The following is a 26,292-nucleotide window of genomic DNA, read 5'->3' as shown; positions in this document are numbered from 1 at the left end:
CCATTCAACATCCTCTTTCTTCCCTTTTGCTTTGGGTCATCAACCAGACAAGTTCGCGTCCACAGCTCTTGGCCTGAAGACATTTCCACATGGACGAGTACCACCATGTGCACGAGGCTTTACTGAGGTTAACCCCTCTCTCTTTCTCTTTCTACATGCTGGACTGCCACTTCTCGTTCCTCTACTTCATTCCTTTCTTTTCCACGCGCGTAGTCGTCAATGACTGAATGAACATGTGTTCCACCTAAACCCTTTATTTTCGACAGAAAATAAACGACATGTTTATTTTATTCAGCAATTGAGTTTTGTTTCCTTCCTTCCATTCATTTCATTATTTTCTTTTATAGCGAGTTGGGATTTTTATATCCTGGCCCGCAACACCCTTTACCTCTGCCAACATGCGTTTTATTAAAAAAAACTGATTACATTTCATTTGCAGATGTGTGCAGTAGGCAGTGTGATCTCATATATAAGTGATCTCGGATCGTGTATAGCCACACAAGGCACACACATGTGGCCGCTTGCTTCTTTGACTATTACATTCAACTCTACAATATTATAACTCGATATTTGTTGTTTCATTTTGAGGTCAGAGTTGAGAACAATTAAATATTCCTCTATAGACCTGTAATGTAAAGCTTTCTTTGTTTTCAGTAATCGTATAAATTTAGGTCATTATTATAGGTCACAATAATGTAGATGAAAATTTATGTGGAATGTGTGTGTGCGTACACACCTCCAATGTTATCAACGTCGCCCTGACTCAATATCCAACAAAATGTATTGCAACAATCTTGTAAATTGTTGCATGATTCGCAAAAATGAACAATTGTAATTAATGGTTTAGTTAATGAATGCATGAAAAATAAACAGTTTGCATAGATATTGGTTGGGTGAAATTAAACTCATCAGTATGGATTTTGTGACAACGTCGTAAATGTTAGAAGCAAGGATGACGTCGTGAATGCTGGGAGGCAAGGACTTAGAGGCCTTACGTTATATAAACAAATATATAAAAAGATGGGACCAACATTGTAATATTGAATAAAGTAACTGATAGAAATTTCTCTTGTGTTTCTTGAATCTTTAATTGGAAACCAGAAGAAAGCAAATGTTTCGTTTAATATGGCAGCCTCACAAAGATGTCGACTTCATGGCACAATTATAACAACATGTCTAGCCAGTTAATGAACCTAACAAACTTTCATATGCACTACGCCTCATCTCTGTTCAACAAAGAACTGAGAAATCAAACATATTACAGCTATTAATATAACAGTAACTTTTTCTACCTCCATCCCATTTTGTAGAGTATTCTCAAGGGAGATAACTTAGTGAGAGCTTTTTATCTTACCTTTATAACTGATATGAGTCTTGAATCTACTGTGAATTCCATTTTATAGAATTGATACATCATTCTGTATTCAAATATCTGTAAGAAAGAAAAATAGGATCAGATTTTTTAAAAAATCATCATTAGCAATTGTTATGGGGTAAGTCGATATACCTATTTCTGGAATAATGGACTTACCCAGAGACTATTCATACAGGGTGTCTCAAAAAATCTAAAATGTACTCACACTTCAAATGATGATGATAAATTTATTTATAAGCATGAAGGACCATGTCCATAAATTGATGATTGTTAATGGAATTCACAGTAGATTCAAGATAAACCGCCCCCTTAAGTAAGACACTTTATCATGATTCTGGGGCCATATCTGCCACGAATATGTACATCAATGGTTAGATGTAACTAAAAATACTCATTGATGTGCAGATTCGTGGCAGCTATGGCCCCAGAATCATGATAAAGTGTCTTACTTAATGGGGGGGGGGTTATCAGGAATTTGTTTATGTTGAACTTGAAGACATCCAAGTTGTAGTTAGAAAAAAAGTAGGGAAAATTATTGACAGTAGTTTCAGCTAGACGAGTGTTTTTTTTTTGAAGGAGGTTAAAGAAGTATTGAAGGATTCTTGAAATGTAGACATATCAAGATGTGTGAAGCTCAAGAGGTACGATGGCGCTTAAATATAATAATAGGATTATCGACAAGACAAAGTCATATATTGGTATACATAGATTTAGTTGCCAATGTAATATGGAAAAAAAATCAATGGAGAGTATATACTCTTTGTACCTAGGTATTTCAAAGCCTAATGCCTTTCATCAGAAGTGGAGCTAAGGGGCAAGGTTGCAAACAGTTCAATGCAACATATGGACGAAGAGTATACAGCATATTTGGGGATTGAACTAATGAAGGTGAATTTTAACTGTATTGGGAACTTAAGAGAATATGTGTGTGTGTGTGTGTGTGTGTGTGTGTGTGTGTGTGTGTGTGTGTGTGTGTGTGTGTGTGTGTGTGAGAGAGAGAGAGAGAGAGTGTGTGTGTGTGTGTGTGTGTGTGTGTGTGTGAGAGAGAGAGAGAGAGAGAGAGTGTGTGTGTGTGTGTGTGTGTGTGTGAGAGAGGGTTGCATGTGAGGGTTATGACAATGCAGTTTATGGGAACCGTTTATGCATTAAAATAAATAACGATGTACTACTACCTAGCTCTACTTTAGTATCGAGCACTGTCGAAGTAAATACTGAAAATATTTACATAAAATCTTATGTAAATACATAATATATATATATATAATTATTTTCATCTTGAAGGAATTTCAATAATTTTCAAATTACATCTTTACTTTCAACCAGAATGTGTTGTATAGATGGTAGATGTTTGAATTCCCCAAATTTTTCAAGAATGTATCTATTCGTCAGGGAAAAAAGAAACGTAAACAGCTCTCAGATGCCAGAAGTTTATTCAAGCATTAGTCCAATAGTCGAGTCAGCTCACATATTTGTTAGGTCAATTTCCAGAATATTGGTTTTAAATTCAATAAGTCTTAGGTACTGTCCAAAATCTTTTATTATTATTAACTGCTGCTGCAGCTTGTTTCGTTTATAATTTTTCATTTAAATGTGTAAATGTTTTTGTGTATGTGCACGAAAATTGAAGCGATCAAAGGGAAACAACTGAAGTTGAGTTATCTCTCTTGTGCAGGGATGAAATGAAGTGTATATACCTCTTGTGCAGAGAAAAGTGTGTATGTCTACGCACACGCACACAGACACATGCCTGTGCTAGTATGCACGATATGTACATCTACATGCAGATATACATATACATATGCACATATAAGATATACATATACATATGCATATAAGCATGCATGCACACCTAATGTGCCTGTATTGAAAATGCTTGCTTCCTTGCTAGCCAATCAAACCATCTAATATAGTTAGCCTTATTTTCAAGTACATTCGAAATATAATACAGTGCCATTAGCAAAGAAAAAGTTACCTATGAAAATGAACCTCCTAAAGTAAAACCTTGAATAATTATCTAAACTCGAATGTAAATTAATATTAAGCTGACTTTACAAATTGATAATAGTTAATTATTGGATTTTATTTAATTATAAGGTGAAACTCTAATGATTCAAACTCGATAGATAACGACAAACTTCCACCCATTAATATGGGAGAGGAGATTATCATCATTAATGCATCTAAAACCAAACTCCTATCCTTACAATATCAACGCTCTGATCCCCATCTGGCATCAATTGTGATGGATGGCTCTCGTCTGGGTGAGGCTCCGTGTTTTGACAAGCTTCTGGGTTTGACCTTTACTCCTGATCTGAAATGGAACACGTACATCAAGTCTGTTGCCAAGGTCGCTGGAAAGATGGTGAGATCCTTCTACCGCTCCAGAAAATATCTCACTACTGATGCAATTCTCTATCTATATAAAAGCCAAGTACGTCCAAGGATGGAATACTGTTGCAATATCTGGGCAGGAGCTGCTTAAAACAGCCTATCCTGCCTTGACAGAGTACAAAATAGACTTCGTGGCTTAGTGGGGGATGCCCTTTTCTCTACCCTGCAACCTCTCTCCCACAGAAGAGACGTTGCGAGCCTATCCTTGTTTTATCGTTATTTCCATGGCAGGTGCTCGTCTGAATTCCAATCTCTGGTAGCCCCTCGCCAATCTTTCACGAAAAATACCCGTCTAGCTGAATCCACTGCCAAAAATTTCCCCCACTCTTTATCTGTGCCTAAATCAAAACGCGGATTCCATGAACAAAGCTTCTTTCTTAGAACTGCACGCCTGTGGAACTCTGTTCCGTCTGCCTGCTTCCCACCGGACTACAACTTGGATGTGTTCCAGTCCAACGTTAACAAATTCCTAATGAACTGCCCCCTTAAGTAAACACTTCATCAAATCTCCACACTAACGTAATGTACTTGCAATAACCCTTATCCCTGAGTGACTTCCGGGCCTTGATAAGTGGTGATCACTGTGTAAAAAAAAAAAAAAAAATGTACAATTTTTATTTTTTTATTTTTTATGAAAATGAGTAAATACGTACCTAAAACTATGGCCAAAACTCTAGAGAGACCTCCAGTCTGTAATTGAATAGGGACAAAAATGGATGGTCAGATTAAATGCTGCCAAGACTAAGCTTCTTTCCTTTAATAACTACAAGAAACCTACTCATTCACTAATAGCCATGGCTAATGATACATTACCTGAAAGTACTTTGTTCAAACTCCTCAGCTTAAAGTTCACAGGGAACACGAGTTGGAACAAATGCATTAAGGGCATTGCCAAGGCTGCTGCAAAGAAGATGTACTCTTTCTATTGTGCTGAAAAGTTACTTACACCTAGAGTATTTTGTACCTCTACAAGGCCATCATTCGCCCATTTATGGAGTATTGTTGCCACATTTGGGCTGGTGCGTCTGCTACTAGTCTTGCACTCTTAGACAGAGTTCAAGAGAGAGTTGACAACCTAATAAGTCCCGCACTATAAACTAGGCTTCAACCGCTGTCCCATCAATGAAATGTTACATCCATCATCTTGTTTTCAAATATTTAATGGTAGGTGTTCCGACAAGCTACAAGCCCTTGTCCCCCCTCGACATAAATACTCCGAAAAATCTGACAAGCACCAAAATCTCACCCCTATACAGTAGAAATCCCTAGATGTAAGAAAATCTTATACTCTAATAGTTTCTTCCCTAGGACTGCTACACTTTGGAATTCCCTTCCGGGTTCTTGCTTCCCTGACTGTACTGACATGCATAAATTCAAGTGTAATGTAAACAAACATCCTACTGCTCAACTCCCTACATAGTACTCCAGCAAATTATGTCTCAGATAGTAGCCCCTACATCAAAGTGGCACTGTGCTTTGTTGGGGGTGAAAATGCAATAAAAAGAAAAGCATGAAACAAAGATCAATAGAAAGATAGATTCTCTGTGCAGCACAACAGTGAGCAATGATAATTTTTTTTTTTAAATAACAAAATGACAAGAAATAAATTACCGGTTGAGATAGGAACAGATTGAAGTAATCAACAAATGCTTTCTCCTTCAGCAGCTCTTTTAGTCTTTCAACGGACATGTTTTTACCTAAAATAAAATGTAAAGGTTAAAAATAGGATATATTTAACATAGTATTTCAAAGATCTGTAGCAATAACCTATTATATTTGCATTATTTGAATTATTGAGATTACTATTCCCATCTTGTGTGCTATTCTCACACTGCTTTGGTCGATATAATCTCCAGCCTTCTTCACATACATTTTATCAAATTCAGGAATGTTTACATTTTAATTCAGTAATCTGTATAGAATTTGAACTTGTGATGCTACGGAGAAACTACGGAGCAATAATATGTTTCAACTTATTGTTTTATGGGATTTGAGGCTCAATTTGAAGTCGAGGCGATAGTAAGAATATAATTAAGAAAGTTCTTATACTCAGTCATGGCTGATAGAACGAGAAAAATCATCCCTTATGGATCAAATAAAATGTTTGGCTTGAAATTCTGTACAGATTCTTGGGTTAGACATAAATATTATCTCGTTCAACAAAATGCACTTGAAGAAGGCCAGTGGTTACATCGATCAAAACGTGAAAATAACAAATTGAGAACAGTAGTCCAAATATTCCAAAATTATCAATCCTCATCTCAAAAGTTCTGAAACAAAATATTTTGTATTTGTTTTTTTTTTGTGGGGGGGGGGGTTAGTGTGCCGATCAATCCGGCGAGACAGCGTAGTAATCCTCTCATTTACAGTATAATATCGACAATAAGAATAGGGTAGATGCCGAACAAATAACAATGAGAAAACACCTTTACTTAACAGTTTATTAACTCAAAATCGGAAATCCTATGCTTGGTCTTTTGTTTAAGAGTGGCCGATAAGTGGAAAATGATTCTCAGCCATTCCATTTCCAACTGTTTTTGTGTTTCTTGGTTAATCATTTCTAGACATTGTTATGTTTTTTTTATTTATCTCCAACATGTTTTTCCTCTTTTATGAATCACTTCCTAACACGCCGGAAGGGGGGCGGGGCGTCCATAGTATCACACAAGTTTCAACTTTTAAGTAATCTTTTGGATACAATTATTACTTTTGCAATTTTTCATTTGGAATTTTTCGGATACTTTTTGATTTACCTTTACTTTACAATTTGTTTCCTATTTTGTACAAGTGCCGAAACAACATTACAACACACAAATACAAGATCAAATCAACAGGTTATTTCGTTAAATAACTTCATTGCAAAAAATAAGGCTAATAATACTTTTAATTTGTTCGGTAACGTTCATCAACCTTGCAAATCTCTGGTGAAACTCAGAATTTATGACCTAAGTAGTAAGTACTGAAATTTTCTTCGATACCAATACCTACCAGCTATAATTCAAGCCGACGTCTCACAAGTAGGAATTTTTATACTCGTTGGGATGATGCTATCACAACACACTAACCTAGTGAGCAATCAGCAGTTGACTGTCATGGCTCTTGTGAGCTGCGACGTTGTCTGACTGTGAAAATAATTATATATATATATTATGTATTTACATAAGATTTTATGTAAATATTTTCAGTATTTACTTCGACAGTGCTCGATACTAAAGTAGAGCTAGGTAGTAAAATTTAAAAATATATATGGCAATTAAGCTACACAGAATTTTCCGCATTGCATCGTTGTAATATATGCACGAATGTGTAAATATTACGTGTACATTATATATTTCTTTTATATATATATATATATATATATATATATATAAAAGAAATATATAATGTACACGTATATATTTCTTTTATATATATATATATATATATATATATATATATATATATATATATATATATATATATATATATATATATATATATATAAAAGAAATATATAATGTACACGTATATACATATATCGGAATATGTTCCTTATTATTTTTGTTCCTATCCTAAGTCTAAGTGCTCCTTATTGGGAAGCTAAATTTTGCCCACAAGATTATATGTTGAAATATTTAAATAACTATTACTTTAAATACAGAAATTATATTTAAAGTTTTGGTTTTCTGTTCTTCTGTATCCATTTTTTCGCCATGTTTTCATCGAAATGTGTAGCATATTAGTTGTCTCACAGGCCATCATCAGTGATCGCTCACTAGCAGTAATCTGTGGTGTCCCCTGGAAACCAAGTGACAACAAGTCTCCCCAGATTTTCAGTGTTCTCCTCCTCTTGACCACTTGTGCAGATAGTTGCATGTTATCGCAACAGCCGTTGTCACTGATTTCTCGTTGGCATCGGTCATTGGTGTTTCCTGGGGTTTGGGTGACAAAATACCTCCCCAAGGTACCAGATTTGCACACTTCCAGTGGAGATTTGGTTAGTACTCTCCCACCGCGGTCTTTCCATCCTCCCTGACCCTTCACAACTAGTTAGTGTGGCGTCAATCGATCTACACCAGTTTTTTATTATTATTGCTATTATTATTATGTTAATAATAAGGGTGCTTGTGCAGTGTACGCATGTGTATTTTAAATATTATTTTCAAGTTAAATTAAATTTTGGGTTTGTATTACCGTACACATAGATTCGAAAAAGTATATCCAATATATACTTTACCTCCAAGACGACTGCCTTTCTCTAATTTGCATGTTAAAGTTAAAAAAAAAAAATGTTCTTTTTTTTCTAACTAAACTTTACTTGAAACTCTAAATTCTAATATGTAACTCTATTGTATTCTGTAAGTATAATCCTCTCTCCTGAAAACTAATAATCTGCTCTACTCCCCAAGCTGCCACTAACACTCATACATTACACACGCCTTTTTCGCATGCTGACTGATTAGAAAATCATTATCACTAAACATCTACACATTTCTACCTCTAAGGCATGCATTAGTTTATTTTTATCCAGGTAGATACTTACTAGCCATAGTCTGTACTTAAATTTACAGCTATCTACATTACATAGCAATACCTGTTTCTTCCTTTGTTTTGCAATGATAAATACAAAAACTGAACCGATACTCTGTAATGCAAAATACAACTTCCAATTCTTAAACGAAAGCTGAAGTTATCTTCCTTCATTAGAAGTGGAAACATACTTAATACCTACAACCTCCATATATTCGCATTTACTGGAACTCTGCCCATATATCTATTTACTTATACATACTGAATATGCCATAGCTTATAATTTACTTTTAATTATACCTGTACTGTATGTACTCCATATCAAAAATGACGTTACTTGTATCTACATTGAATATACATCTTAACCCTCCTGCCATCTAAAATATTCAGAGTTTGGGCAACAAATTTTTAGTTTAATTCTTAATATCAAGCCATACTGTAATGTGTTATCCTATTCCTAAGCTAACATATAAATAAAAACAAATTAAAAATTATAAATTTAAAGGAAAAATATTAAATCATATATTAACTCCTTTCAAACAAACCTGTTGCAAATATAGTTGCTTCTACTGCATGAACTTTTACTAACCCCCTCCTCCAGTAACAATGAAATAGCAATAGCCCTTAATCACTTTGAGGAGTGTAATTTTTCAGTAGATATATAACCTTTATAAACTAACCCAGTAACATTAACTACCCATGTGGGGTCGCAGAAATACCCAGGTGCGGGGCAAACCCTCTCAGTGCTAATGGACCCATAGATTTTTCCATGTCATCCGTCTAGGAGTAAGAAAACTCTGAAGCTAAACCTAAGGGGAGGGAGACCTCTCCAGTCTTGGATGACAACCTTCCTAGAGCTGGTGACTCAAACAAATTACCGGTTTGCAAACCTAAACTGCTTAAGGAGTAGATAGGCACTGTCTATCACCCAGCTTCCATACTCCTTCTTTACCTACTAGCCAGGTGTAGAGGTACTATCACAGGGATTTGACAGAAACACTCAGTGGTCAATCTTGTTTCCTGACTAGGGCAATGAATGTCATTTTCCCCACTCCCGACACATCCTATTCCTCTAACCTGGGCACTTGGGAGTGCTTGAATGCCATAATGCCAGTGCAATTAGATTTGGTTGACCTTTGTTGAGGGTACAGGATTAATAGTTCCTGGCTGTTGTTTCCGACTGGTAGTACAGAGGTCCTAACTCTTTGGTAGCGCTTAGAGCGGCTGCTCCATCAACAGTTGTATAATATTGGGATGTTTTTAGTGTCATGTCGCGCATGGAAAGGGACCCTGCACTCATCCCCGGTGGGCTTTCCTGAGGCCACAATCCTAGTAGATGAAAGGTCAACTGATGGTCTACTGGTGTTGCATGTCTGGTATTCTGCATAACCACTTGTTCAGCACCCCTTACCTAAACTGAAGCTCTTAAAAAAAAAAATGACAGTACAATCAAAAATTACACTTAAACCAGGCCTAAACTCAAACAAACCCAACCTGCCTCATCCCTTGAGACTTGCATTCACAAATATCCGTGGGCTTAAAACAAATTTAGATGATGTTGAAGCATTTCTCCTAAAAAACATTCTGGATATCTTAGCACTAAGTGAGACTAACCTACACTCCTCCATCCCCTCTAACTACTTTAACATGCCTGGATATCTCCCACTTTGTTGTAAGGACTCTGACAGACATATACACGGGCTTGGAGTCTATATTCAAAACACCTTTCAACAAAACTAGAATCGGACGATCAAATGTTTATTTGCTTTAGACTTTACATGCAACATAACATTAGTTACTTTTATTTTCTCTACCGCTCTCCCTCAACTCAGAACTGCACCCTTATAAACAAAGTCTCTGACAGCATAGATACAGCACTTTCCCTCGACACTAGCACACAAGTGCATGTATTTAGTGACTTCAATGTCCACCACAGCAACTGGCTTGGATTCTTTACTTACACAGACGCAGCTGGTAGCATAACGCATAGCTTCTCTATATCTCATTCCCTATCACAGATGGTTACGTTTCTAACTCGTTTCCCAGACCAGCAAGAACAACACGCATCACTTCTAGATCTGTTTCTGACCACAATTCCTGATGATTGTGTAATGAATCCCCACAGCTCACTTGGGAATGCTGATCATGCCGTGATAATGGTTGAAATCGCCCTAAACTCTAATGCCAAAACTGAAGACCTACTACTCAAAACAATAAGGTATTACAAAAAAGCTGACTGGGAAGCCATCAGGGAACTCATCAGAGATGCCCCATGGCGAAATATCTTTTCTCTTTCAGCGGAACAGTGTCTAAATGAGACTACTGAATGGTTCAAACTGCAATTGAAGCACATGTTCCCACATGGAAATTCTATAGCAAACCCTACTCTCCCCACTGGTTTACTTCTGCTTGTGCAGCTGCCATTGCTCAAAAGCAGCATGCGTTCTGCAGATTCAACCAACATAAGTCCAGTTCAAACAGACAAAAGTATATAGAAGCTAGAAGTAATTGTAAGAGAGTAATAGCGACAGTTAAGACAGATTACACTGAAATCACCAGAAAATGCATCGAAGAACAGAAATTAGGAACCCATGATTTCTGGAAAATCTACAACAGTGTAGTAAATAACTGGGCAGTCAACGATTCCCCCACTCTCAAACAATCATGAGGTTGCTTGCACAACAACCAACAAGGCTAATTTGTTTGCCTCGAACTCCACACTGGACCCGGCACACCACTCCCCGACTTTCCTTTGCGGACAGACGCCACACTAGACGATTTGAAAATCACCCCCTCTCAAGTACATGGTATCATAAAAAACCTAGACACCTCAAAAGTATGTGGACTCGATATCATCCCGGCTGTGCTATTAAAAAAAATACTCTGCTGAGGTTGCTTCAGTTCTCTCCAAACTTTACAATAAATGCCTTAACAAATCTTGCTTTCCCGACTGCTGGAAAACCGCTTCTGTGGTACCAGTCTTCAAGAATACTGGTGAAAGAACTGACCCACTAAATTATCGCCCCATTAGCCTCCTCCTGCTTTTCACCAAAATATTTGAGTCCTTAGTAAATCAAGCCCTAGTCCAACACCTAACAGCTGCTAAACTCCTTACTGATAAACAATATGCAAGCCCATTCAACAGCATATATCTTAACTGTAGTATATACCGTTCACTGGACAAAACAGGGAAAAGTAGAGTGGTAACTCTTGATATATCTAAGGCTTTTGACAGAGTATGGTACAATCGTCTTCTAAGGAAAATTAGATCATATGGAATCACTGGAAGAAAACATAATGTAATTGAATCCTTCTTAAGCGAAAAATTCAAATTGTCCTCGACAGTCGCTATATCTAAACAATATTATATAAATGCAGGAGTACCTCAGGGGTCTATCCTTGGACCTTTATTATTCCTGATATTCATAAATGACTACCCTGATAAAATTGTTTCGGAGATGGGTATATTTGCTGATGACACCACTCTCTATAACAGGCATGAGGGGAAAACGAATGAACACATATCTAAGGAAATGGCAGAAACACAAGAGGAATACCTCCAATCTGTAGTGAAATGGGGACAAAAATGGATGGTCACATTCAATGCTGCCAAGACTAAGTTTGTTTTCTTTAATAACTATAAGAAACCTTCTCTATCACCAATAGCAATGGCCAAAGACTCTTTATCTGAAAGTACATCTTTTAAACTCCTCGGTCTAATGTTCACAGGAAACATGTGTTGGAACAATTACATTAGGACCGCTGCGAAGAAGGTAGGTTTTCTCTATTGTGCTACTAACGCCCAAAAGTATCCTGTACTTCTATAAGGCCACCATATGCCCATGTATGGATTATTGTTGTCATATTTGGGATGGTGCATCTACTACTAGTCTATCACTCCTGGACAAGGTTCAAAAGAGAGTCGCCAACCTGATAGGTCCTGAATTGTCATCTAGGCTTCAGCCTCTGTCCCATCGACGAAATGTTGCATCCGTCTGCCTGTTCTACAAGTACTTTAATGGTGAATGCTCCGACAAACTGCAAGCACTTGTACCCCCTCAACGTAAATACTCCCGACAAACCCGACAAGCAGCTAAATCACACCCATACAGATATCCGTAGATGTAAGAGAGCTTTCTACTCCAGTAGTTTCTTCCCCAGAACCGCTAGACTTTGGAATTCCCTTCCGGGTCCCTGCTTCCCCAACTCTACTGGCATGCAGAAGTTCAAGTGTAATGTGAATCGATATCTTACTGCCCAACTCCCTACATAGTACCCCTGTAGCTTATGTCCCTGATAGTACACCCCTACATCAAGTGGAAATGTGCCTTTTTGGGGGTGAAAAAGTAATAAAAAAAATTTTTTAAGTTATCAAAAAACACATATATAACAAATAAATGTTATCAAATGCAAGATAAGTTACTTTTCTACCTAACTGGATATGTTTTTAGGAGTTTGTATTATTATACACATAGATTCCAAAAAGTTGTCAAAAATCAAATATATACCAAATAAATGTTATTAAAGGCAAGATAAGTTACTCTTCTACCTATCTGGAAAGGCTTTTAGTGGTTTTACTCACTTTAAAGCGTGTAATCACTTCGAAAATCATACAATGTTTATCGATATATTTTAAAAAGAAAAATGTCGGCATGATTGCTATTGAACTCGGTAAGTTTGGGAAAATAAGTTCAAACAAACAAATTATACAAACTACTGTTAGAAACCCACCAAATACATGTCTGCCTATGTCACGGAAACATATATTGAGTGAGTTTCTAACAATATTTTGTATAATCTTTTTGTTTAAACTCGTTTTCCCAAACTTACTGTGTGCAACAGCAAGCATGACACCATTTGCATTTTTCAAACACATCGGTAAACACTGTTTTTCGAGCCGATTGTAAAAAAAAAAAAAACTCTGAAAAATGCTAACTTTAAAAATATTTGGAAATACTCAGTGAAAAGTTTTATTTATTATTAAAAGAACGGACTGAAAAATTATATATAAATTTATTTGTTTTGCAGCAAAAAAAAAATACATAAAATGAAATATTCAACTTTCTCCGATAGAAATAAAAGTTAAAAAACTAGTTCACTTACTATATTTTGTTAGATTAAAATTATCCCAATGTGCAATTATAATAATTATTACCCAAATAGAGAATTGTTCTTTCTTTTTAGAACAGTAGTCTGAGATGTCGGAAATTTTCTGTCTCTATGTCTATCCTTGTGGCCATGTCACTAGTAAGGGTGCTGGAGGTAAACGTTTTGGCTGGGCTGACATTATTAGCCTGATAGTCAGGTACCCGAACCTTGGATTAACCACTAAGGAAGCTGTCCTATCAGCAGGCGCAAAGTACTGGGACTGCTGTATTGCCATTTGGTCAATGGATTCTGGACCATGCAGTAGTCTCTGGTGGGGCCTCTCGATGCCATACTAGTGGGTAATTGTTACGGCTTTACCTTTTCGTGTGCTAAAAAAAAAAAAAAAAATTTCCTGTCTTTTTCTCTCTTACTTTCCCTCTCTGTACTACTCTAACCAAGTATACCGACATGTTCCACAAATCCCAAAACCTCAACATGAATTATCTCCAGAAAAAAAACTCGAATAAACCTAGAACCCCATCTTCCAATGTAGACCCCTACTACCAGGTCTCCTTCTCCAACATCAGGGGTCTACGTTCCAACCTCAATTACAAAACTGGACATATTCTTTCTAAGTGAAACTGGAATAGGGCCGACCACTTCCCTAGATGAGTTCATAATTAACGGATACTCTAACTAAACAGCTAAATCTGACCCCCAAGATCGCCATGGGCATGGAATATGTGCCTACATTAAAGATGGCTTCCCGTGTGGCAGGGATATCTCTAGAGAAGATCCTAATTTACCCTATATGTGCTTCCGGGTTGCACTTGCTTACACCACTGCATTTTATTTGCACTCTATCGGCCCCATAACAGCGGAGTTACTATCTTTAAGAGTATATCTGAGAAAATAGACCACATCCTGTCTGCACATCCCTCGGCTAACATCCACATCTGTGGTGACTTCAACGTCCATAACGTGGAATGGCTGACCCATTCAAATAAGAAAGACGACAAGGGGAGGTTTTGTCATGATTTTGCCATTGCTTATGACCTCACTCAGATTGTTCGCAAACCCACCCGTGTGCCCAATACTACTGGTCAATATGCAAGCCTCCTAGACCTTTTTCTCTCAACTTCCCCTGAGCTATGTTCATGTTCCATTCATTCTCTTCTAGGATCCTCCGACCACTCCGTCGTATCAGTTAAGATAAAAATGAAATATAATAAGTCCCCAGACGTACCCCTCCACTGTACTGTATATCGATACTCTATGGCTGACTGGGACAGCTTCCGTACATTCATATCTGATTTACCTCTGCATTCCATGTTTAAAAAGGATGTGTGCTCTATAGTATCAGATCTGACCGAATGGTTAATTGTAGGCATAGACCAATTCATACCATCTAAAAAATTCCAACAAAAACCTAACAGCCAGCCAGGGTTCTCCCCAGAATGTGCTGCTGCTATCGCGCACAGAAATCACTTTTTCCATAACTACCAACGTAATAGATGGACTGAGACTAAAGCGGCTTTCAGGAACGCCAGCAACCACTGTAAAAGAGTAATAAAAAATGCAAGAGAGCTATATGCCCAGTCTGTTAAATCCAAGGTAGCTGATCAGCGGCTTGGTTCCCACCAGTTTTGGCAAATAGCAAATAGGATCCTGAACAGAAGTGTGCATTCTATCCCAACCATTATCAATGGACCAGAGGTCATCTCGTCAGTATCAGACAAGGCCAAACTATTTGCCAAGAACTTTGCAGCTAATTCTACCCTATGCGACGAAGGCCATCAACTCCCCATATTTCCTCCTATAACACAGAACACGCTAGGTAACATACAAATATCTGTGCATGAGGTTGCCAAGCTAATCAAGAACCTTGATTCCAGTAAAGCAACTGGCCGTGACGGCATCCCAATTATAGTATTAAAAAAGCTTCAACCAGAACTTCTCCCATACTTACGAAACTGCTTAAGCGTTGCCTTAAGGAGAAGTGCTTTTCGACTCCCTGGAAAACCTCATCAGTATCCCTGTATTTAAGAATTCAGGTGATAAGTCATATCCCTCTCAGTACAGACCAATAAGCCTCTTGTGTGTTATGAGTAAGTTGCTGGAATCCATATTAAATAGAGAAATAGTAAACCACCTCAGCAGAAACAATCTTCTTAGTGACACACAATATGGTTTCCATTCTGCAAGATCTATCGCAGATGTGCTAACGGTTATATTTCACAGGATTAGTGAATCTCTTGACAAAGGCTTCCTTTCTAGGGCAATTGCTCTTGACATATCAAAGGCCTTTGACAAGGTATGGCATAAGGGCCTACTTCACAAGATTTCCAGCTACGGTATAACTGGAAATGTTTTCTCAATCATTAAATCATTTCTCTCCGATAGGCTCATAAGAGTAGTGATCGATGGACAAAAATCAGAGGCCTGCAGTATTAATGCTGGAATCCTTCAAGGGTCAATCTTGGGCCCAACTCTCTTCCTGATCTACATCAATGACCTCCCTAAACACATACTTAAATCATTCCAATCAAGCCTATCCTTGTTTTATCGTTATTTCCATGGCAGGTGCTCGTCTGAACTCCAATCTCTGGTCTCCCCTCGCCAATCTTTCACGAAAAACACCCGTCTAGCTGAATCCACTGTCAAAAATTTCCCCCACTCTTTATCTGTGCCTAAATCAAAACGTGGATTCCATGAACAAAGCTTCTTTCTTAGAACTGCATGCCTATGCAACTCTGTTCCGTCTGCCTGCTTCCCACCTGACTACAACTTGGATGTGTTCAAGTCCAACGTTAACAAATTCCTAATGAACCATCCCCTTAAGTAAACACTTCATCAAATCTCCACAATAACGTAATGTACTTACAATAACCCTTATCCCTGAGTGGCTTCCGGGCCTTGATAAGTGGTGACCAATGTGTAAAAAAAAAAAAAAAAAAAAAAAAATTCGTTGGCATCTATGCTGATGACACGACCATCTACGGCAACACATCAAAGGCTGTAAATGACAAAGTTCTCTCTGATTCTCTCTCTTCTGATCTCGAGTGCATGGTTCAGTGGGGGAAGTCATGGCTGGTTACCTTTAATGCATCTAAAACCAAACTCCTATCTTTACATCATCAACGCTCTGATCCCCATCTGGCATCAATTGAAATGGATGGCTCTCGTCTAGGAGAAGCCCCGTGTTTTGACAAGCTTCTGGGTTTGTCCTTTACTCCTGATCTGAAATGGAACACGTACATCAAGTCTGTTGCCAAGGTCGCTGGAAAGATGGAGGGATCCTTCTACCGCTCCAGAAGACATCTCACTACTGATGCAATTCTCTATCTATATAAAAGCCAAGTATGTCCAAGGATGGAATACTGCTGCCATATCTGGGCAGGAGCTGCTAAAAACAGCCTATCCTGCCTTGACAGAGTACAAAATAGACTGCAACCTCTCTCCTACAGAAGAGACGTTGTGAGCCTATTCTTGATTTATCGTTATTTCCATGGCAGGTGCTCGTCTGAACTCCAATCTCTGGTCCCCCCCTCGCCAATCCTTCACGAAAAACACCCGTCTAGCTGAATCCACTGTCAAAAATTTCTTCCACTCTTTATCTGTGCCTAAATCAAAACGTGGATTCCATGAACAAAGCTTCTTTCTTAGAACTGCAATCAACTGCATGCCTGTGGAACTGTTCCGTCTGCCTGCTTCCCACCTAACTACAACTTGGATGTGTTCAAGTCCAACGTTAACAAATTCCTAATAAACCGTCCCCTTAAGTAAATACTTCATCAAATCTCCACACTAACGTACTGTACTTGCAATAACCCTTATCCCTGAGTGGCTTCCGGGCCTTGATTAGTGGTGACCACCGTGTAAAAAAAAAAAAAAAACATACATGGAAACGTCTGGTTCAAATTATGCACAAGTACTAGAAAAAAAGTATCCTTAAACCTTGTGCAGTCACTCACATACGCACACACGCACACACAAATAAACAAACCTTTATTCATTTTAATTTCCCAGCGCATTTTGCACAAAAATAAGTTTTTCCAGCAACGGCACAATTTCAAATATACCCACACACTTTTCTCACAACAACAAAAGTAAAATAAACATATTTCTGGTGGATGTAGTTGGCGACAGTATCACCTGACACAAGCGACCAATAAGAAAATTCAGAAGATTGTCCTTTTAACGCTTTTCCAAAAAACAAAATTGATTGTCCTTTTAATGCTTTTCCAAAAAAAAACAAAATATCAGCAGTAGCAATCTTGTTTTTGGAGCCCAAAATGTATAAAAACGCATCAAAGAGTCTTCTAGAATTAATTCAGTTAATTCAATTCATTTCGTTTATTCAGTCATTTCAGTCTTCTTCCTTTCTTCGACGACACACAAGAACATGCCTCTCGTCTTCATAACATCGTTGCTACTGAAGCCGTCAACACCATGATTACACACGCCATGTGGACACTCAAAAATCACTTGTGCCCACATGCATCCATTCCACACATTTTCTAATTAATTACAACGAATTACTTTTCTCACAAATTACTTTTCTCATGGGACTTTTAAGTAAGGTGAACTTCGCCAGATAAAACACAAACTTTAAAATAATCTCATTAATTTCACATAGGACTGTAACCTTCTAAACTCAAACTTTAAAATAATCTCATTAATTTCACATAGGACTGTAACCTTCTAAACTCAAACTTTAAAATAATCTCATTAATTTCACATAGGACTGTAACCTTCTAAACTCAAACTTTAAAATAATCTCATTAATTTCACATAGGACTGTAACCTTCTAAACTCAAACTTTAAAATAATCTCATTAATTTCACATAGGACTGTAACCTTCTAAACTCAAACTTTAAAATAATCTCATTAATTTCACATAGGACTGTAACCTTCTAAACTCAAACTTTAAAATAATCTCATTAATTTCACATAGGACTGTAACCTTCTAAACTCAAACTTTAAAATAATCTCATTAATTTCACATAGGACTGTAACCTTCTAAACTCAAACTTTAAAATAATCTCATTAATTTCACATAGGACTGTAACCTTCTAAACTCAAACTTTAAAATAATCTCATTAATTTCACATAGGACTGTAACCTTCTAAACTCAAACTTTAAAATAATCTCATTAATTTCACATAGGACTGTAACCTTCTAAACTCAAACTTTAAAATAATCTCATTAATTTCACATAGGACTGTAACCTTCTAAACTCAAACTTTAAAATAATCTCATTAATTTCACATAGGACTGTAACCTTCTAAACTCAAACTTTAAAATAATCTCATTAATTTCACATAGGACTGTAACCTTCTAAACTCAAACTTTAAAATAATCTCATTAATTTCACATAGGACTGTAACCTTCTAAACTCAAACTTTAAAATAATCTCATTAATTTCACATAGGACTGTAACCTTCTAAACTCAAACTTTAAAATAATCTCATTAATTTCACATAGGACTGTAACCTTCTAAACTCAAACTTTAAAATAATCTCATTAATTTCACATAGGACTGTAACCTTCTAAACTCAAACTTTAAAATAATCTCATTAATTTCACATAGGACTGTAACCTTCTAAACTCAAACTTTAAAATAATCTCATTAATTTCACATAGGACTGTAACCTTCTAAACTCAAACTTTAAAATAATCTCATTAATTTCACATAGGACTGTAACCTTCTAAACTCAAACTTTAAAATAATCTCATTAATTTCACATAGGACTGTAACCTTCTAAACTCAAACTTTAAAATAATCTCATTAATTTCACATAGGACTGTAACCTTCTAAACTCAAACTTTAAAATAATCTCATTAATTTCACATAGGACTGTAACCTTCTAAACTCAAACTTTAAAATAATCTCATTAATTTCACATAGGACTGTAACCTTCTAAACTCAAACTTTAAAATAATCTCATTAATTTCACATAGGACTGTAACCTTCTAAACTCAAACTTTAAAATAATCTCATTAATTTCACATAGGACTGTAACCTTCTAAACTCAAACTTTAAAATAATCTCATTAATTTCACATAGGACTGTAACCTTCTAAACTCAAACTTTAAAATAATCTCATTAATTTCACATAGGACTGTAACCTTCTAAACTCAAACTTTAAAATAATCTCATTAATTTCACATAGGACTGTAACCTTCTAAACTCAAACTTTAAAATAATCTCATTAATTTCACATAGGACTGTAACCTTCTAAACTCAAACTTTAAAATAATCTCATTAATTTCACATAGGACTGTAACCTTCTAAACTCCTTGATTCCATGAAGGACTTTCATCTAACATTCTACTCATAATGACTTCGAAAGAATTTTCACTGATCGGACCTTTAGTTATTCACCTTATTGTTTTTGTTAAAAAATAAATGTGGTGCATTTTTGAATCAGAAGGAGGTGTCATTTTGTTTCATTCTTTTTTTATTATTTTGTTTGGGGCAAAGAGATTTAATTTTACTTAAACTTCTGCACCCCTACAACCTCTATAAATGTTTTGTGTTTTTAAAATTATATTTTGCTACAGTGACAAACTAAAATTATATTTTGATACATTTTTATACTGTAAAAAAAAAAAAAAAAATTCTAAAAACAATCTATAAATGTTTCATGTTTTTTTACATATTTATTTCTTATTTCTATGAAAAGAAATACTATTAAAACTTTAAAATTATATTTTGATACATCTTTTATACAATGAATATTATGATTTTCATATATTTTCTTGTTCTTTATTTCGTTATATATTTTTGTATAATCAGAGACACCTGTTTAGATTTGAGTTTCACAGAACGGCCGATAGAGGGCATTCAAAGAACAAAGTCCAATAACTCATCTCGACGCTTCCTGTCATGGGCATGCAAAAGTGTCTCAGTTTTTTCTATTTTTTTGAATTTATACTAATTTCTATATGACACGTGCGTAATAATGTTTTCACCTGAAAATGCGTTGGTTTAAAAGATCAGCAATCTACACAAGCAAAAAAAAATGTTTTTCACTCTCGTTGATTTAAAATAATTTTTTAAAAAAACTTAAGAAATAATTCTAATTTATGTATGAAGACAACAAAACATTTTTAATAAGTATGATGATTTCGGTTTTCGTTTCCGTTTGATTTCGTTTTCATTTTTACATAAAACTCGAAATCGGGCAGCCATCTTGTTTCTCCGTAGCGATCTTTAAAACTTTACTGTAAATTGGTTTATTTAAAATAAGAAAAATCGAACAGATGCTACTTTCCCTGGCGATGTGATTGTGAAGAAATGCAAAAAATGTGTCGGAAATTATCGATAACTAACCTGAATAAGTGACCATTCAAAATTTCTTGCTAGTTTTTTTTTTTTATAACTCGAAACGAAATCCAGATAATGCTGCACAGATTTGCTAAAAATGTGTTCTACAGTCTCTTCTTTAGACTTTTAATTTCATGATAACGTCAAAGAATCGTTATTTTATGACGTCATTGAATATACACATTTTTAAAATAAAATGGTGAATTTTTTTTCTTGAAATCAACACTTGTTGCTAAGCAATAAATTGATGACGTCATTACCAAGAAACAAAAATAGAATGCATGTTCCTATTTACTTGCCTTCCCACGAGGGCAGAGTTATACACAAGGTAGGTTTTTAATGTGGGGAAAATTCAGCTCCCCAAAAAAGGAGCACTCTGAATAGGATCAAAAACAAAAATGGCCTCGGTCATGACAGATTTCTCCTCCACTGACCGAGGACAGAAATAGTGAAGTGTAGCATCAAAACAGATAATACGCTATGATCTTGTCCTGAAGACCAAGAAGTGTAAATGAAAAAGGAAATTATTTATAGTTCTTTTTATTTGTCTGTCTGTTTGTCCATTCCACTTTTTCTCAGAAACTATTTGGCTGATCTTTCGGGCCTTGACAAGTGGTGATTAGATAGGTTCCAGATGCCATATCATGCCCTATGTTCATGCATGTGAGTTCATAGTCTTCATCTCCATTGTTTCAGACACTAACGAGAACGACATTCTTCGAGTGTAACGGATGCAGCCTGTAAGCCTGGTTCCAGCGAGCCTAATCTCAAGACAAGTCACCATCCATCTTCACAGTTATCAGTTGCATCATAGAAGGAAGGTGAACGACATATCATCTATGTTGTTCTCGTCAGTGTCTAAAATCATGAAGTGTGTAATGTATCCAAAAGATTGTACAAGAATAACTTTCTGTTCTCACTTCCGGTTTGCAGTAAATCAATTGTAGATTGATTGAGAGAAAAATACGCATATTCAACTTCTGCTAAACCGAAAGCGGAAGTAGGCAGTTTTTTTCTAAGACAAACTGGAAGTGAGAACAGAAAGTTATTCTTGTACAATCTTTTGGATACATTCTGATTTTGGATTTCATTGCTGCGACAAGGATTTGCGGAACGATCTAATGAGAGACCTCCAAAGGGACGTGTCATCTATGCCTGAAGATGACCTCCTTGCTGCAATCAAACGCCTAGCAGTCAGGGAGGAAAGCACGCTGGTCCATCGCATCAGGATCAGCAGAATGATGCAAGCACCCGGAACTCCCAGTAGAAATTTCCTCGCCACTCTTAAAGGGCAAGTCGCCCTATGTCAATATACTGTCAAGTGCAAGGAGCCGGGCTGCGGTCATACATTTGATTACAGCGCGGAAATCATCAAGGACAACCTGATAAGAGGGATCGCGGACCCCGAGATTCTTAGTGATGTCCTGGGGGATGCTAAAACAGACAGGACTCTTGCAGAGACTATTGATTTCATTGCTCAAAAAGAGCAAGGAAAAGCCACTAGAACTGCCGTCAGGGAGAGTACCTCTGCCATGTCCCAAAATGCCTCTTATAAGTCCCGTCATACTAACAATAATAACCCACCCAACAGCTCCGATCAAGCAAAATGCTGGGCATGTGGTGGGGCCCGCCATGCCAAGGTGAATGACAGAAACACGCGATTCAAGTTCTGTGAAGCTTGGTCCTCCACCTGCTCTAAATGCTCAGTAAAGAGTTAGGGTTACACTTCAAACTGCAATAAGTGTGCCGCTTGCAATGTTTGGGGACAGAAATTACCGGTCATGCTCTCAGAACCCTAAAAACAACAGGAAAAACTCAAAGAGGTCCAGTGAAGCTCTAAATATGGAGGATGACGAGAACGCTACTTTATACGACCAGCTATGTGCCACAGAAACCAGACCCTCAGTCTATAACAGCCGGGCACCTGTGGAACACCATGTGTTTGAAGGCAAGTGGATAGCCCGACCCTCCAAGCCGCATCCTGTATTGATCGCGAGGCTCACACCATTTGCCGATGATCATGAGAAGCTTGGTCATCCTCTCACGGCCTCCAACCCGACGCCCATAGAAATCCCTATGATCGCAGATTCGGGCTGCCAAAGCTCCATAATTCCTGTCAAAACAGCTTTAGCTATGGGAATTGCAAAAGAAGACGTCTTTCCTGTCAAGCTTTCCATGCGAGGTGCAATAGAAGAAGATTTGGGAGTGGACGGTGGCATTGTGGTAGAGGTGGCCACAACTGAAGTCGCCGGTGCTCCAAGGAAAACCAAACAGCTTGTCTATGTCTCCAGTAAGATAGGTAAGGCTTTCCTATGCCGCAAGGCATTGATCGCCCTGGGGGCCATCCCACACGATTTCCCGTAGGTCCCTGTCTCCTGGCCAGCTGAGATGGTGGCATCTGTCGAAAGAGACTCAGCGTGCCAAACTCTGACAAGAAAATCATAAGACAAATAAAACTCATGTAAAATATAGCAACTATTATGTGATTCTTTTGATCTGAGACAAACAGACATTATGTGTGAGACGTTTGTTCACTACATGTATTTGTGAAGAAGTGCACACCGATGCCGATGCCTCCATTCAGTCTCGAAAGACGAAGAATACCCCTTGTAGGGGCAGCTGCACATGCAAATGTGAGGCAAGGGTTGCGCAATCCGCAACCACACCTATCCTGAATCATCACTGTTTGAGTCCAGTGGCAAGGAAATGTCCAGGATGACTGGAAACAATGCCGAGATAAACAGAGAGCACATACAGCACCTGGAAGTTCCAAATGGTCACCCATTTAGTACTGACCAAGTTTAACGTTGCTTAACTTCGGTGATCCAGTGGGAATCGGTGTGTCAACGTGATTATGCCATACATAGAAGTTAAAATTAAAGTGCCCACACACACAAGCATTTAATATAAATGCAGGCCCTTCTCTCCTCTTCGATATGAACTTGAGACTGCATGGTCAAACTCTTCCAAAAGCTAAGTTAAGCCATTTTCTATCTATAATTTTAAAATCCCCCTGTCTTAATATCGCAAAAATTTGTGTATTGCAGACATTATTTTCTATTCATTTATTTATTTTTTTCCAGGTTTGACTAAATTTCTGAACATTTCAACTGCACTTATTTTGTTTTTACTCTTTTTTTCTGTTGTTTTTCTCCAAATTATAACTAAACTCTGAAAAATGCTTTTTCTCTGCAGCATGCATTATTTCTTAACCAGTCTAAACTTAGTACCTAAGCCAAATTGTATTACTCTTAACCAGTTTTCAAATTGGTTCTTCCAAACTAAATTAATACAAAAAAAAAAAAAAACCCAACCTCACAAATTGAAAGTTCCATTACGGTATCTTATAAGGTAAAGCTTGAATGCTCGAATCATTCTCTATCGAGGTTAGATGAAGCCAAAAAAAATATCCATGTATAATTATGGGAGAGGAGACTATTTTCAAATATCCTCCTAAACTAGGAACGGAATAACGGACTTATAATAAGTAGATATTAATAAGTCCTTGCATTTTTTTTTTAAATGGAGATAATACACTGTAGTTGTGTTATCAGCAGCTCCAGTAACTCTCACTTCTCCTTTTTTTGTCCCTCATTTCCAAAGAGTGATTTTTCTGACAAAGGTGAAGAAAAAGCTGCTCTCCAGGTCGGTAGTACTTTGTGAACAGTAGCTTGAGATGTCAGAAATTTTTTCTGTTTCTATGTCTATCCTTGTGGCCACGTCACTAGTAAAGGTGCTGGAGGTAAACATTTCATCTGGGCTGACGTTATCTGCCTGATAGTCAGGGACCCGAACCTTGGATTAACCACTAAGGAGGCTGTCCTATCACCAGGTATAAAGTACTGGGGCTGCTGTATAGCCATTTGGTGAATGGATTCTGGACCATCCAGTAGCTTCTGGTGGGACCTCTCGATGCTATACTAGTGGGTAATTGTTACGGCTTTACCTTATCATGTGCTACAAAAAAAAAAAAAATTCTTGCCTTTCTCTCTCTTACTTTACCTCTCTGTCCTACTCTAACCAAGTCTGTCAACCTGTTCCACAAACCCCAAAAACTCAACATGAAATATCTCAAAAAAAAAAAAAAAACACGAATAAACCTAGAACCCCATCCTCCAACGTAGACCCCTACTACCATGTCCCCTTCTCCAACATCAGGGGTCTATGTTCCAACCTTCCAGAGGTTGAAACTCAATTACAGGAGACGAAACCGGACTTACTCTTTCTAAGCGAAACTGGCATAGGGCCGACCACTTCCCTAGATGAGTTCATAATTAACGGATACTCTAACTTAACATATAAATCTGACCCCCAAGATCGCCATGGACATGGAATATGTGCCTACATTAAAGATGTCTTTCCGTGTGGTAGAGATATCTCCAGAAAAGACCCTTATATGTGCTTCTGGGTTGCACTTGCTTACACCACCGCATTCATATTTGCCCTCTATCGCCCCCACAACAGCGGGGTTACTGTCTTTAAGAGTATATCTGAGAAAATTGACCTCATCCTGTCTGCTCATCCTTCGGCTAACATTCACATTTGTGGTGACTTCAATGTCCATAATGTGGAATGGCTGACCAACTCAAATAACACAAATGATGAGGGGAGGTTTTGTCATGATTTTGACATTGCCTATTACCTCACTCAGATTGTTCACGAACCCACCCGTGTGTCCGATACTACCGGTTAGTATGGAAGCCTTCTAGACCTTTTTCTCGCAACTTACCCTGAGCTATGTTCATGTTCCGTTCTATCTCCCCTGGGATCCTCCGACCACTCTATTGTAGCAGTTAAGATAAAAATGAAATACAATAAGTCTTCAGATGTACCTCTCTACCGTACTGTATACCGATACTCTATGGCTGACTGGGATAGCTTCCGTACATTCATATCTGATCTACCTTTGCATTCCATGTTTAAAAAGAATCTGTCCTCTATAGTATCAGACCTGACCGAATGGTTAATTGTAGGCATAAACCGATTCATGCCAGCAAAAAAATTCCAACAAAAATCTAACAGCCAGCCATGGTTCTCTCCAGAATGTGCTGCTGCCATTGTGCACAGAAATCACTTTTTCCATAGCTACAAACGTAATAGATGTACTGAGACTTAAGCTGCTTTCAGGACTGCCAGCAACCACTGTAAAAGAGTAATAAAAAATGCAAGAGAGCTATATGCTCAGTCCATCAAATCCAAAGTAGTTGAGCAGCAATTTGGTTCCCACTAGTTTTGGCAAATGGCAAGCAGGATCCTGAACAGAAGCGTGCGTTCTATCCCAATCATTATCAATGGACCTGAGGTCATCTCATCAGCATCAGACAAGGTCAAATTATTTGCTAAGAACTTTGCAGCTAACTCTACCTTCTGCAACGAAGGTCATCAACCAATTTCCTCCTACAACAGACAACACACAAATATCTGTGCGTTATGTCGCCAAACTAATCAAGAACCTTGATTCCAGTAAAGCAACTGGCCTAGACGGCATTCCAATTATAGTGTTGAAAAAGCTTCGACCAGAACTTGCCCCTATACTTACAAAACTGTTTAAGCGTTGCCTTAAGGAAAAGTGCTTTCCAACATCCTGGAAAACCTT

At 37.4% G+C, this 26,292-nt stretch overlaps 1 protein-coding gene across 8 annotated transcripts in view; it reads right to left on the bottom strand.

Moving 5' to 3' along the window:
• The window catches only part of LOC145297921 (uncharacterized), a 209,600-nt gene extending 188,742 nt beyond the window's left edge, over nucleotides 1-20,858 (bottom strand). For 7 of the 8 annotated variants that reach the window (XM_080144859.1, XM_080144485.1, XM_080144314.1 and 4 more), the window contains exons 1-3: nucleotides 20,703-20,858; nucleotides 5,378-5,463; nucleotides 1,355-1,432 (exon numbers count right to left, since the gene is read on the bottom strand). In XM_080144859.1, coding sequence (XP_080000985.1) covers nucleotides 1,355-1,432; nucleotides 5,378-5,463; nucleotides 20,703-20,718 — 180 coding nt within the window. In that variant the 5' untranslated portion in view covers nucleotides 20,719-20,858. The remainder of the gene's footprint in view (nucleotides 1-1,354; nucleotides 1,433-5,377; nucleotides 5,464-20,702) is intronic. The other variant, XM_080144663.1, reaches the window with a different exon arrangement.
• Between the last annotated feature and the right edge of the window lie 5,434 nt (nucleotides 20,859-26,292).

The sequence above is a fragment of the Euprymna scolopes genome, chromosome 1 (genome assembly GCF_053919585.1).
Source record: "Euprymna scolopes isolate OS-2025 chromosome 1, ASM5391958v1, whole genome shotgun sequence".
Classification (NCBI taxonomy): domain Eukaryota; kingdom Metazoa; phylum Mollusca; class Cephalopoda; order Sepiida; family Sepiolidae; genus Euprymna; species Euprymna scolopes.
The sequence above is the reverse complement of the archived record's forward strand: the minus strand, read 5'-3'. Positions and strand labels throughout refer to the sequence as shown.